Source organism: Triturus cristatus, chromosome 4_2, assembly GCF_964204655.1.
Source record: "Triturus cristatus chromosome 4_2, aTriCri1.1, whole genome shotgun sequence".
NCBI lineage: Eukaryota > Metazoa > Chordata > Amphibia > Caudata > Salamandridae > Triturus > Triturus cristatus.
The window spans coordinates 194,609,316-194,624,491 of NC_140586.1; the positions used below are offsets into that span (position 1 = coordinate 194,609,316).

Genomic DNA, 15,176 nt, shown 5'->3' on the forward strand with positions numbered 1-15,176 from the left:
GCTGGCTGGAAAGACTTGCATTGAAGACATGTCAGTGTATGGAGACTGCCCAACTTGTTAGAAGGGATCACAACCACCTGCGTTTGCAGCATATGTTTTGCTCACTGTATTTTGTACATAGCCTGGACTTTGTCCCTTCCTCCAAGTTTCCAACATTTCTCCAAATACCCACAGGTATCATTTGCAGAGGACAAGCTAAACAAAAAGCCATTCTCTCTCATGCTTCCTCTTGGCTGTCCAAGCCTGCACGACTCCTGCCCGATGTGAGGGTGTAAGGAGGACACATGAGGAACATTTGGAAGTACGGCAGGCCTATGCTCAGTTGGACAGCTATGGTCTCTCCAAATCAGGCGACAGGGTTGAAGCGATGGTCCATACAGGATGCAGTCACTTTGCATTGACGGACTCTGTGGGAAGGGCTGTAGCTGCAAGTAGTTCCTGCACCCTCACATGGCCTGCCTAGCAGGCAGTCCTCTGTACTACTTCTCTGCCTATGTATTTATTTATTTTACCATTTATGAAGCGCCTGGTGACACAGCAGGGTGAAAGAGAAAAGGACAAAAACTAAATTTCAGATCTTTGTATGCTTTGCCCATACTGTGTGCAGGTGCCCACTTGTAGTTGGGGAGTCAATAAATCTTTACATAAAAGAACAGTAAGCTGCTGGCAGCATGCAGGCAGGAGTATGGTGTGTACCAACACTCATGACCAAGTTTAAAGTGGACACTGAGTCATCGGTTCCCATAAGTGTTTAACCCAATGCATCTTGGTGGAAAGTGCAGCCAAGAGCAAGTTCCCGCCAGTCTCTTCTGGTTTTCCAATGTCACCACTTCTTTGTACTCCACTGTAGGAGTACAACCTCGCAGCTCTAAACGAGGGCCCCAACCATGGGGAGACTAGGGCACTAAATGGAAGAGAGGACACTACAGGGATATATGTGCTCAATAGAGGAGTTAGCAAATGTGCCTCGAAGTGAGAGATAAACCGCAAAGCGGGAGAAGAGGGGGGTTGAGGCTCTAAAGCAGGGATGCCGCACTTTGGGGAGAACCAGGGGAGACAAGCAGAAAAGTCTGTAGCTCCAGCTCTAAAGAAGATTTAGTACAAGATGGGGTGATTGGCTTCTAATGTAAATATAAGTGCTAAAAGCAGAATGACGTTGTGAGATAAAGACAGATGCCTTTAACGTCTAAAGGAGAGTTATCTCACCAAGGATTAATCTGATTTTAAGGGGAATACAGTTCACAGTGTGCTGACATAGGGGAAAGATGGCATAATATATGGAGATCATTATAAAGGAGGGACAGAACAAGCTTCTATGGTAGAGAGGAGGGCAACAAGGTATCTTCTAGGGAAAATGACATGCCAATGGGAGAGCACCGCACAGAGGCAGATCCAAGCTATAAGGGAACAAGAGAAAACAGCAGGATGTTTGCGCTTCTAAGGCGGAGACTACACAAAATAGGAGGGGGTGGGGGGTTCTGAGATAATTATACCTAGGGCTCCCTGTTTTATTGTATTTTTTTAAAATTTAACATTTGTCTGTATCCATATTTATTTTTTGCCCATCTTATTGGTATTTATACATATTTATTTTGTGTTTTGCAAACATATGGAGTCATAAAATGGTATATTTCAACATTTATTTAACTAATAAACATGCACTCATACTTTGCTACCTGTCACGTTTTAGCAACTTAAGCAGCCAAATATAGCAAAACACTACACCTGAAGGTAAATATGAGCATTGCAATACAAATATATGTTACCATACACCTGCATTTAGGGAAATCTCAACCTATTTTTAACTTCCCATGCTGTCTATCTACTCAGCTGTTGTCCTAGAAATCATGAAAAACAGCATGGAGAGTCAACCACAAGAAGCAAAATTGTCTGTATTTTTTCACTTTTAAAAATAAATACAGACAGGAAACACTTTGTTTTCCGTCTATAATTACCTGTAAAAATCAGTAAAAACGAAAAACTGGGAGCCTTAGTTATACCCCATTATGGGGGAGAGAAGGAATATGCTACTTACCAGTATGCATCTGTTCTTGGCATGTAGAGCTGCAGAGTCACACACTGAGGATAAGATCGCCATCTGGTGTTGGGCTCGGATGATTGCAGGTTGTTGTCTTCGGAAGAAGCCTTTGGTCACGAGGTTGGTGACTCCTCCCCTGGACAACAGTGCGCATGGGCATCCATTCCATCGTCAGATAGTTTTTTCGCCATGATGGGAAAAGATGGAGTGTATAGGAATGAAAGAAAGGATGTCCATGTGTAATGTCTAAGTAAGACGGATGCTGGAACAGATACAGGTCCCGGGGAGGCGGGCGGGCTTGTGTGACTCTGCAGCTCTACATGCCAAGAACAGATGCATACTGGTAAGCAGCATATTCCGTTCGAGGCATATGAGCTGCAGATCACACACTGAGGATAGATTATACAGCAGTGCTTCCCCTTAGCGGTGGTCGCCTGTATCTGTTGCAGCAGCTTGAAATAAAAGTTTTTAGGACAGCCTGGCCCACTGAGGCCTGTTGTTTGGCCTGCACGTCAACACAGTAGTGTTTAGTGAAGGTATGCGTGGTAGACCACGTGGCTGCCTTGCAAATCTCTTCTAAGGGAATGTTACCTAAGAAGGCCATAGAAGCCCCTATTTTACGCGTGGAGTGCGCCCTAGGGGGAACTGTAAGTGTACGTTTAGCCTTTTGGTAGCATATTTGGATGCATTTAACTATCCACCGGGTTATACCGGATTTGGAGATCGGATTGCCTTTATGTGATGGTGCGAAAGCAACAAAGAGTTGTTTCGTCTTTTGAAAAGGTTTTGTCCTGTCGATGTAATAAAGCAAGGCTCTTTTGACATCTAAGGTATGTAGGGCCCTTTCAGCTACGGAGTCTGGGTTTGGGAAAAAGACTGGTAGCTCTACCGATTGGTTAAGGTGGAAAGGGGAAATCACTTTTGGAAGAAATTTAGGGTTTGTCCTAAGAACCACTTTGTTACGGTGTAGTTGTAAGAAAGGTTCCTCTAGTGTAAGGGCTTGTATTTCACTTACTCTGCGTAGGGAAGTGATTGCGATAAGGAAAGCTACCTTCCATGTTAGGAATTGTAATTCACATTTGTGCATAGGTTCAAATGGGAGACCCATAAGTCTTGTTAGAACCACATTGAGATTCCACACTGGGGCAGGTGGCAATCTTGGGGGAAGAATTCTTTTGAGACCTTCCATAAACGCTTTGATGGCTGGTACCTTAAAAAGGGACAGGTGTTGCCTATTTTGCAAGTAGGCTGCCAAGGCTGCTAGGTGTAAACGTATAGAGGAATACGCTAGATTGCATCTTTGCAAGTGTAGTAGATAGCAAATGATGTTTTGGATGGAAGCATCCAATGGATGTATGTCATTATTAGCGCAGTAGATGGCAAATCGTTTCCATTTTGCGGCATAACATGCTCTAGTAGTAGGTCGTCTAGCTTCCTTTATGATATTCATACAGTCTGGAGGGAGATTGAGGTATCCGAACTCTAAGACCTCAGGAGCCAGATCGCTAGGTTCAGTGTTTGAGGATCTGGGTGTCTGATTTCTCCATGGTTCTGGGTTAATAGATCCGGGGAGAGGTGTAGCCTTTGATGTGGAACTAAAGATAGTTCCAGAAGTGTGGTGAACCACGGTTGACGTGCCCAAGTGGGAGCTACTAGTATTAGTGTTAGCGACTGTTGTTTCAGTTTGCGTACCACAAATGGAACTAGTGGGAGAGGCGGAAAAGCGTACGCAAATCTGCCTGACCAGTTCATCCATAGGGCATTGCCCTTCGACTGTGGGTGTGGAAACCTGGCGGCGAAGGTTGGGCATTTTGTGTTTTCGGGAGTGGCGAACAGGTCTATGTCTGGTTGTCCCCATTTTTGGAAGAAGGGGCGTAGCACCTTGGGGTGTAATTCCCATTCGTGGATCTGTTGCGTGTGGCGACTTAGGAGGTCGGCCACTTGATTGTGGATCCCTGGGAGATGTTCTGCTAACAGGTAGATGTTTTGGGGAATTGCCCATCTCCAGATTTGCTGTGCCAGTTGGGACAGTTGGAGAGAATGTGTCCCTCCCTGTTTCTGTATATAATACATTGTCGTCATGTTGTCTGTGCGTATGAGGACAGTTTTGTTCTTTAGGTGTACAAAAAAGGATTTTAGTGCTAGGAACACTGCTAAGAGTTCCAGGTGGTTGATGTGGAGCAGTTTCTGTTGACTGGTCCATCTGCCCTGAGTGGTATGGTGAAGGAGGTGGGCTCCCCACCCTGTGAGAGATGCGTCGGTAGTTAGCACAACTTGTGGAAGAGGCTCTAAGAACGGCCGCCCTTTGGACAGGTTGATGGTGTTCCACCATTTCAGTGAGCGAAGTGAGCGACTGTCCACCAACACCAGATCGGTAAGTTGTCCGTGAGCTTGGTTCCACTGTTGTGCTAGACATTCCTGTAAGGGACGCATTTGAAGTCGTGCGTGTGGGACTATGGAGATGCATGACACCATCATGCCTAGGAGCTGCATGAACACTCTTGCTGGAAGAGATGGATGAGTTTGAAATTGAGAGATGAGATTTTGTATACTGGCTATCCTGGCAGTGCTGGGATAAGCAATGGCTTTGGATGTATCTATGGTTGCTCCTAGATACTGATGTAAGTGGGAAGGTTGTAGATGGGATTTGGGGTAGTTGATAGTGAATCCCAAATTGTGGAGAGTTTGAATCGTGCGATGAGTGTGGAGAACGCATTTTTGGTGAGTATTGGCTTTTATGAGCCAATCGTCCAGATAGGGGAAGACATGGATCTGTTGTCTTCTGAGGTGCGCCGCCACGACTGCTAAGCACTTGGTGAACACTCTGGGTGCTGTTGTTACTCCGAATGGGAGAACTGTAAATTGATAGTGTTGCCCATCTACCACAAATCGTAGATATTTTCTGTTAGCGGGATGCATAGGGATGTGAAAGTATGCGTCCTTGAGGTCCAACGTGGCCAGGAAGTCTCCCTGTTGTAATAGTGGGAGGACTTGTTGGAGGGTGGTCATATGAAAATGATTTGAATGTATATACTGGTTTAGTAGTCTGAGATCCAGTATGGGCCGTAATGTTTTGTCCTTTTTGGGAATGAGGAAGTATAGAGAATACACCCCTGTGCCCTGATGTTGAAGAGGGACTGGTTCTATCGCATGTTTTTGTAACAGGGATTGAACTTCTTGTTTGAGGAGAGCGAGATGATGTGAGGACATTGGACGTTGTTTGGGTGGTATGTTTGGGGGGGATTGTATGAGTTCGAGGCAGTAGCCAGACTGGATAATTTGTCTTACCCATCTGTCTGTGGTGATGGAAGTCCAGACAGGTAGGAATTGTTTGAGCCGCCCCCCGACCGGAGTGGAATGGTCTGGGGGGAGTGGTGGCAAGTCACTGTTTGGTGGCTGGGGAGGTGCGGGTGTTGTTGTTGTTGCCCCGCCCTCGACCTTTGTTATTGTTTCCTCTATAACCTCCTCGGAAATATCCTCTGTTAGGGGATGTTTGTCCAGAATTTTTAAAGGTGGACGTGGTCTCAGTTGCCGTGTTTTTGGAGCCTCCTCTATAAAAGGAGCGACGAAAGGAACCCCGGTTTTGAGGAGACTGCAGTGCTCCCATAGACTTGGCAGTCTCATTATCCTTCTTCATTTTTTCTAATGCAGTGTCCACTGCAGGGCCAAATAACTGCTCTTGGTTAAAAGGTTGATCTAGAATTGCGGTTTGAACCTCCGGTTTAAAACCGGAAATACGGAGCCAGGCATGTCGTCTGAGTAAGACGCTAGTATTGACCGCCCGAGAAGCAGTGTCTGCCGCATCTAAGGCGCATTTAATGGAGGCATTAGATATTAGCATGCCTTCTTGAATGAGGTCAGTGGCCTGGGATTTAAAGGGTTCAGGTAGATGTTGCAGAAGGTCCTCAAGTTGGTCATAATGCGCCCTATCATACCGGGCTAACAGGGCCTGGGTATTGGCAATACGCCAGTGGTTCGCCGCCTGTGCGGCGACTCGTTTGCCTGAGGCCTCTAAAAGCTTAGACTCCTTGTCCGGGGGAGGCGTTTCTCCAGTTGTCTGTGAGTTAACGCGCTTCCTGGCATTTGATACGACCAAGGAGTCTAAAGGGAGCTGGGCTTTAATGTATGCAGGGTCCTGCGGGGCTGGTCGGTACTTTTTTTCGATGCGTGGGTTGAGAACCCTAGCTCGAACAGGGTCTTTAAAGACCTCAGTGGCATGCTTTATAACCCCTTTAATCATGGGCAGTATGTGAACAGTTTTTTGTGACTGCTCAAAAGTATCGAGGAGAAAGTCCTCTTCAAGGGGGTCCGTGTGCATTGTGACGCCATGGAATGTTGCTGCCCTATTTATTAGTTGGCCAAATCCCAAATGGTCATCAGGAGGGGAGGGCTTGGAGGGGTAGGTAGTGGGATCAGGCATGTCAGGCACTGGATAAGACCAGTCATCTACTGGTGCTGTGTCTGGAAATGTAAAAGGGTCGTTTGGATCAAGAGGATCATTAAATAAGTCAGAGTCCGCCCCTCCCCCTAAGTCATCATTATCATCCTGTGGAGGAGGTGAATGATAAGGAGGTGGTAAAGGTAAAGGTAAAGGAGAAGGAGGAGGGGGGGGACGGGTTTGGAGGTAATACAGGAGAGGAAGGACGAAGTGGTGAAGTAGCACAGTCCTTTTTCCGTATGGGAGCTGGAGGAGGTGTGATGTCCAGCTTCCGTTTCTTGTATGGGACGGCAGTCACATGTCCAGTGTCGGGATTGATGTAGATCCGCTTTTGAGTAGGATCTGGGCGAAAAAGTTCATCCGGCTCCGAAGGTGGTGGCGGCGATGGCCGTTTCGGGTCTTTATGAACTTTTTTCGGTGTGGACGTAGTTTTCGGTGCCGATGGATGTTTCGGTTCCGATGGATTTTTCGGAGCCGATGGAGTTTTCGGTTCCGATGGATGTTTCGGCGCCGATGGCTTCGGTGCCGAGGGACTTTTAGGCAGCGATGTCGAAGAACGTTTCGGCGCAGGTGGAGACTTCGGTGCCGAGGAACGTTTCGGTGCCAAAGGAGATTTCGGTCTTGAAGCCTGTTTCGGTGCCGACAGTGTTTTTTTCGGTGCCGAAGGTGTTAAAGGCACAATCACATGAGGTTTGCTCGAGCCCGAGCCACCTACAGGCTTAGATGTCTTCGGAGCCGGGCCCGAGGGCGGGGCTTCTGAAGAGGATTTCCGGTCGCGACTGGGCCCAGCTGGCGGAGTCTTGACCAATGTCTTTTTGGATGGGGCAGGGGGGGTGGTACTCACACGCTGCCCTGGAGTGATGAGGTCATCGGAATCGTCGGCCTCGGACACGATCTCGAGATCTTCGGTGTCATCTTCAGGAACATCCTGAGCGAAGATGTCCTCCGGTTCTGGAGCTGGTTTGGCCATAATATGGCGTCGAGCTCTTCGGTCCCGGAGGGTCTTCTTGGAATGGAAAGCGGCACAAGCTGGACAGGTCGATTCGTTGTGTTCCGGCGACAGGCAGAGGTTACAAACCTCGTGGTGGTCACTGTGGGGAACTTCGCTCCACACTGGGGGCATTTTTTAAAGGGTGTCCTGTCCATCAGCCGCTTCCGGAACCGGTCCGAGTTGATTTCGATGTCGATGGAATGAAGATTGAAGTTAAATCGATTGCTGGAAGTTTTCTGCTGGAGCGGAAAAAGTTCATCCGAACCCAATGGCGGAAAAAAACAATCGGACGATGGAGTGGATGCCCATGCGCACTGTTGTCCAGGGGAGGAGTCACCAACCTCGTGACCAAAGGCTTCTTCCGAAGACAACAACAACCTGCAATCATCCGAGCCCAACACCAGATGGCGATCTTATCCTCAGTGTGTGATCTGCAGCTCATATGCCTCTAACTGAATATAATGGGACGATCCATACTTATAAGAGAGATAGTGATATGTACTGAGATTGTCCTTCTAAGGGAGCTACTGCTCACTGCTGGGATATCAAGCTTCTAAGGCAGAGATTGCACACTGTGGGGACATTTAGATCCACAGGTGAAACTGCACACTGTGAAATGATACACTGTAGAAATGGCACTAAAAGGGTGACTGCAAAATGGGTGGAGATCTGACTTTTGAGACAGAGACTACAGGCTGTGGGGAAATCCAAATTTCAATGGAACAAAAGTCCACCTGCTGCTAAAGATGCAACATCCTGTACAAGATAACTGAACCTCTAATGCATTAATAGAACACTATTGTAAAACCAAACCTCTGAAGCGAACAAAGGATGCTTTGGGGAGATCAGGCTTCTAAGAAAAAGCCAGATCACTACAAAAGAATCAAGCTCCAAAGAAGAGATAGACCATCTCCTTAAGAAGAAAATGCCCAATGTGTGAAGATCTGGTTTCTAAAGGAGATAATCCGTGCTGTGGCGAGATCAGAGTTATAAAAGAGACAGTTGGCTGTGGGCAGATCAAGCTATATAGCAAAGTAGCTCTCTTTGGAGAGATTAGCTTCTAAGGGAGAGGCAGCACACCATGGGGTGATCCAAACTTAACGGGAGATGAAGTTATATTCTAGCCAAAATCCAAGTGAAGACCCAATTTGTTATTCCCTCATTCTCAAGTAACTTGGTTTTACTATGTGTAGTAATCACTTCAAAGGAAAAGAGAATCTAGTAGCTGTAGGAACCATGTAAAACAGGGTGAAATCCCACTATTAACAAACAGTGTAAGACACCATTTACACGCTCACTGCTTCGGTACTGGATACTTACCATCTCATGCGCAATCTCCAGAGCTTCCTGCAGGCCGTAGAGCCGGCCACATACGTAGTACACTCCACTGGCCCAAAGGGCACAACCCTCATGGACCCAGTATTCATTGCTGTCGAGAGGTAGTTCGGGGATCTGTACCTCAGGTTCAGGCACAAACTCCAGTGGGGCCTTTATGTCCGCATGACCCATCTGGGAAGAGTCAGTGTTTTTAGCAGCTGCCTCGGCGCGGTTCCGTCGCTTGAAGCGCGGATGGGTGGTCAGACTGCGTTGCTCCTTGGTCTTCTCTTCAATTTCTTCTTCCTCAGATTCAGATTTGGAGCCATCTGAGGCGCTTTTGTGCCTGACCTTCAACTTAATGCGCACCTCTGAAGAACGTTTTGTTGGTGCACTCTTGGGCAGACCAGCTGCATATTCTTGGGTGTAAAACGGCCCGAAGAGGTCCCCCAAGTACTTGTAGTTTGCCCACTTCCTGCACAGGCAGCAAACCAAGCGACCTATGATGGAAGATTCGGTTACCACCGGGCCTTGCTGTAAAAAGGTGGCGATCGGTAGTGCCTTGCCTTCCACGACCTCAGGTTGAGGGGATGTTGGCCTCTGCACCTTCCGCACCTGGGGTACCAGTTTGCTCTGCTCTTCCTCTTCAGCGTTGATGATGGTGCAGGAGGCGCCGATTTCACTTTGGCTCTCCACATGGATGTAAGGGATGAAGGTTTTGCTACGTACCTCCACCTTCTCTGGCGGTTGGCTTGCATACTTCAATTTGATTTCAGGCTCTTCTGGCTCCACTATGGGAACCATCTGCTTAGTTCTCCGGCGCCTTGGTGGTCCGGCAGGCTTTCTCCTTTCTCGTCGCTGCCGTTTGGGCTTGGGTTCACCTTCCACAACTTCAGCCAGTGGGAGTTGTTCGGTCTGCAAGGCAGCTGGGAGCACTTGCTGAGAAGCAGCTTGCTGCTTCCGTGGCTGCTTCTGCTGCTGTTTCTTCTGCTTGTTCACACTTCCAATTGGGCGCCCTTTCTTCTTGCCTGATGGAAAGTAACCCTTTGGTGGAAAAGGATCCGGTTTGGGGGGCACACAAGGAACAACTCTCTCTTTATCCAAAACTTCGATGACAGGTTCTGAGGCTGGCACTCTGGCGGGAGAGACACTCTTTAGGTCAAGGTATGTTCGGGGCTCAGATCCATTTGGCGATGCATCAGGCCGGTCAAGATTACTTTCCAGTGTTTGTAAAGTTGGGGCAGCCATAGGCCCAATCGGCTCGATCCCAATGCTAGGCAGCTCTAATGTCTCCTCCTTGACCTCATCCTCAGTTGGACTGCGCCAGACGTCCAGTGGCTTCATTAGTGGAAGGTCGCATTTCACCACCAAGTCCTCTGGCTCCTCCATTCGGGTCATAGCTTGAGCCATGGCTTCAACTTTCCTCACCTCTGGTACCTCCCCTGGAACAGCCTCTGGCAGGCGGCTCTTCAGGGACAAGATGTCATCTAGGGTGACGGTGTCGGCCCCAATATCTGTACTATTGGGGGCACCAGTGCTTTTTCGTATGCTGGGAGAGGTGATCTTCTGGACAATAGCTTCCAGCTTCAAACCCCGCCCCTTGCGTGGGGGCAGAATTTTGGTCTTGGCTTGACTGCTCAGCGAGAGAGGTTGGGATCCCCTCATCTCGGAGCCGACTGCATTCCTGGCTGGTTCCCCCCTGGCTGGGGAAATCTCCCCCTCCCGACTCTGAGGGAAGCGACTATATGAGTTGAAGGGCTGCTCTGCACTGTGCCTTGCTGGAGCAGCTGTTGGGCGCGCCTTGTCGTCTGCAGGCTTGCCGTCCTGTGGGTGCCGCTTGCTAGGAATGGGAGAGATGAATGATCGCACACGCCTCCGCATGATCAGAGGGTTTTGATGGGACTCCTCCTGTCCAGGTAGCCGCAGCATCGTACCCCCCAACTTTGGTGACACCGTGGACTCCTCTGGCCTTGCCACGTGACCATCAGTCTCCCACTGAGGACTAAACCGTTTCTGATTGCCAGGCACTGGCAAACTAGTCTTTTTGGAGGGGGAAACTTGCTGTGACAGGTTCCAACCAGCCTCAACCGGCTGTGCCCTTTGGCTGCTCTGCTTCATCTCAAGGGCAACACCAGCAGGTACACCTTCAACCAACTTGTGCGATCTACTGTGCTCCTGCACCCCACTGATATCGTGATATGGCATAGGGTGCCCATAAGGGGCAACCTCCTTCTCGCTGCGGTATGGGCTCCTCACCCGGCCATGCATTGGCTCCTGTCTGGGGCTCTTGCGCTGCGCCTGCTCTTGTCTATGCTGAGCTGAAAGTAGTGCTTGGGCAGAGTTAGCCCAGTCTTTGAACTCTTCCTGCTGCTGGTACATTTGGCGCTTGAAGTGGAGTGGGGCATTCAGACCCTGGTGGGGCTCACCATAGTTACTTGCCCGTGCGTTGGCATGGTAGGCTGAAGCCAAGGCTTGTGTCTCTGAGTTCTGGAAAAAGGCAGAATAAAAAGCCTCTCGGCTAGCACGGTCAGACAAGCTCATCTGAGGTCCTACATGGTGGGGATCCAGTGGTCCTCGGCTACGACCAGGAGACTGTCTCATTTTTTCACCAAACTCATGAGCCTGGGAAGTTGACTTCCCTCTGCCTCCCATGCGGCCAGCACCTCTCCTACTGTGGGTTGGTCGACTCTCTTGGTGGGTATAGTCAGTGGGACCATGTGATGGGGCTCTGGCATTGACTCGGGGCACATCGTGTTTGGCACCAAATGGGTGGCTACTCTCAGCAGATTTGCGATGATTGAGGCCAGTGGGTGCTTTGCTGGGCTCAAATTCATTCTCCTTCAGCAGTTTAGGGTCATGTCCTCCAGGAAGAATGACTGACTGGCCAATGCCTGGTGCTGCCCGCTCTCCCCGTACCATCCTAACATCTGCTATCCTCTCCTGAGGTGTGGAGCTTGCATGGCCAATCGGGGGATGGTGATGCAAGTGGCTTGCAGGGTCACGCATGAGCTGCCTCAGGGGAGAAATATCGCAGATGACAGACCGTCTCTCTGACATGCTAGAATCGTGGCCTTGGGCTTGAGACTCCAGCTCGAATTTTCTGGCCATGGAGTACTCAGCCAAGTTGATCTGCTTAGCTTCAGGGGGTGGCCCAGCAGATTTCCTATCCCATGGCCCCCAGTGAGGATTGTCCAACATCGAACCCACATTCTTTCCCAGGTTTCCACGGCTGGGTAGCTCACTTGCTTGAGCCATGAGAAGATTGGATCTCACAGCACCCTCCAATATTCCTGCCAAGGCTGGATTCTCCTGTGCGTTCCTGGCATAGCGCCGTTCTTGGTGATGGTATCCCTGGAGGACCTCTTGAAGAAGGCTGGGGAACTTCTCATTCCTTGAGTGGCTACCCATAGCTTTCTTTTCAGCTGGCCCAGGGGAGTCCACTTTTTCTTGGCCCTTAGGATACTGCGGAAAACCCCCAACACTCCTAGGAACAGGGGAAGTGACAGTCAAGTTGTCTTTGTAAGGGTATCCCAAGTTTCCAGGAGACCTTGAAGGTTCTGTCTTTTCCCCAATAGCAGAGGCAGGAATGGTGGGACCAGGCAGATTATTGTCCTCTCCGTTGTGATGGGAGGAAATCTCAACACCCTTGGTCCCCTTGGGTGCACCCTGTGTTGTATCAGAATAGGGGGTTGGTGGCAGGTTAGACTCTTTAGAGACCTCAGCAGAGATAGGGGGAGTCTGAGGCCTTGGTGGATCTTCAGTGGCTTCGGGAGAGGTGCCTCCATCCTCCTCTTCTTCCTCTGGCTCCTCCTCCTCTTCTTCCTCTTCATCATCCTCATCATCCTCCTTTTCAGTCCGGCTAGCCACAGCTTCACGGGAGACTATCACACCAACAACCTTCTCACTTGGTTTTGGGGGCTCATCAGCTTCCACTGTCTCTTCAATCTCGGCGGGCCCAGTGTCGTCTTTTGGAGCCTCGTTTTGGGGTTCTTTTGTCAGATGCGGCTGAGGCGAGCTGGGCTTTTCTGGGATGGGGTCCTTGTATGGGGCAGCCTCCTTGTATGCAATGTCCTTGTATGCAGCCTCCTTGTAGGAGGGCTCTTTATAAGGAGGCTCCTTGTACGGAGCTTCTTTGTAGGCCGAATCTGAGCCTGTGCTTTGGCCGCTTAGTTGACGGACACGTTCTTCCTGGTCTTCAGAACTACTTGAGCTCCCACCATCAGGAGACTGAGCCAAAGGGGACTTTGCTTGCTGATCTCCAGCCTGAGATGAGGTCTCCGAATTGGTACCACTGTCAGTCTTCTTGGCAGAGCGCTTGCCACGGTTCTTGTGCGGTGCAAGGGCATCAGAGAGCAGCATGTGCTGAACGGTATTCGGCAGGTTGGCCACTTGGCTGCTGAGAGCACTAAGGCTGCTGAGCCCTGGGTCTGTCATGCGCTTCTCTTGCATCCCTTCCAAGCCGAAACTCTTGTAGCCGCTGCTGCCACCACTGTGTGCACTGGGGCTGGTCATCATGGAGGGTGTTGGGCTAAGCTGTGGCATCATCTGCAGAATGCGGGTCCTTCCAGTCAGTGGCATGGAGTTGCCACCACCACTGCCACCTTGAGGGCCGTCTCCACTCCCAGGCATGAGTGGTGAGGGTGTGGAACTGCAGCTGGGGGACTGGGTGACTGATGGGGCAGGAGAAGGATTAGAGATGGGGCTGAAATTCTGCTGGAACTGCATAGGGGAACGAACGGGGGCCTCTGTCTGTCCATATTGTGCTGACTGGCCCTGAATGGTCATTTTGGTGGCATTTGAATACTGCATGTGATGCTGGGGTGCCGGTGGCTGCGCTGGTGGAGTCAGCTGCTGTCCTCCTCCACTGCTGTTTCCTCCACCACCACCACCCCCTCCAGCCTGGGCCAACTTGGACTGGTCAAAACCTTTCATCTGCTGACTTTGATATGTGTAGCCTGGCTGGGTACTGGAGTAGCCTTGGGCATTGGCACCAACCATGTGGCCATCATACTGAGATCCAGCATTTACTGAACTGTAGCCATCATAGCTCTGCCCTGATTGTCCAAAGCGCTGTGAAGTAGGGAATGAGGAAGAAGATGAAGATGAAGGTGCAGCAGTTTGGTAATGTTGGGCAAACTGCCCTACCCGAAGAGGGTACCCAGCTGAAGAGGCAGCCAAAGCCCGCTGCATCTGTTGTTGGTGGGCCGCAGCACTCGTGGCTGACTGGCCAGTGGCATGCTGCAAGGGCTGATGAGACTGATAGAGCTGCTGACGGTGCTGCTGGCCAGCACTTGGTGGCTGGTACTGTGTCCCTCCGGGCGAAAAGGACCCAGCATAATCCTGTGGGTACTGCGCTACACCACTCAGGGCAGAGTGTTGGGCAGGAAAGGGTCCGTGGTGAGCAGAGTCGGTGCCATACTGGCTACTAAAGCCAGCGCTACCCTGTGGTGGTCCATAGCTCTGCACAGGACCAGATGGTCGACGTCCTCCCGGTGCTGCCCTGGATGAGGGAGTGGAGCGCTGTCCTGGTGAAGCCTCTTTGTTGGCCAAGCAGTAAAGTTCACTGGCTTCCTTACGGTACGCCTGGTAAGCTGGGTGTCCAGGGCTTTCACCAGCCATGGTAGATGATGGCGGTGCTGGCGAACCACTCGATGTCCCTCCCCGGCGGTTGGCAAAGCTGCTCTGGAACATGGGCGCCTGCTGCCGCGGGCTGAACTCTTCCAGCCGAGAAGAACCATGCACGTCTTGTGAATAGTTCTGTGGGGTTCCGTGGTAGTTGTTCTGCTCGCGGAAGGACTGCATACTGCTAGGCCAAGGGCACAGCAAGTCTGTGGAGAGCAAAGAGAGAAAGTTAGTATTTTGGGGGGTAGTGTAGAAAGCAAGCAGTGAAAACCCACCCTACCTCACACAAGCAAGACGTCTTCCTAACCAATAAGGGTAGAACTTCCACGCCCAAAAGGACCACAACTCCATGGTTCCATATTACCCCACATTTTTATCCCTAATGTAAGATGGAAACTTGGAATCCAAATCTAAGATATTTACTGTTCCCTCAACCATGCAATAATTCTCTCTGGTCTAGATGGTGGCAATGCTCTGTTCACTAGTCTTCCAAAGTCATCAATGAACCTCTGAGCTTTACATGCCACACCAGTTGAAGCCTTTACAGGCTAATTCTGACTCCATCAATCTAGTCTCTGGTTTCAATTGAGGCCAAGTGGCCCCCACCACCCCCAAACTCCATTTCTGTCTCTTTGTTAACTACAAATATGTTTTCTATTTCACAGCTTGATTTCATTTTATTTCACATAAAAATAACCCTCCCATTCTGGTTTCTTTCAGACACCAACCTATCTCTCTTCCATTCAGTCTCTCTGGCTTAATGACCTCATCCC

General features: G+C 50.0%; 1 protein-coding gene across 3 annotated transcripts in view; it reads right to left on the bottom strand.

Annotated features, from left to right (window-relative positions):
* TCF20 (transcription factor 20) overlaps nt 1–15,176 on the bottom strand; it is a 226,685-nt gene that overhangs the window by 98,806 nt on the left and 112,703 nt on the right. For all 3 annotated transcript variants that reach the window (XM_085601146.1, XM_085601144.1, XM_085601145.1), the window contains exon 2: nt 8,788–14,609. In XM_085601146.1, the coding sequence (XP_085457272.1) occupies nt 8,788–14,583 (5,796 nt within the window). In that variant the 5' untranslated portion in view covers nt 14,584–14,609. The remainder of the gene's footprint in view (nt 1–8,787; nt 14,610–15,176) is intronic.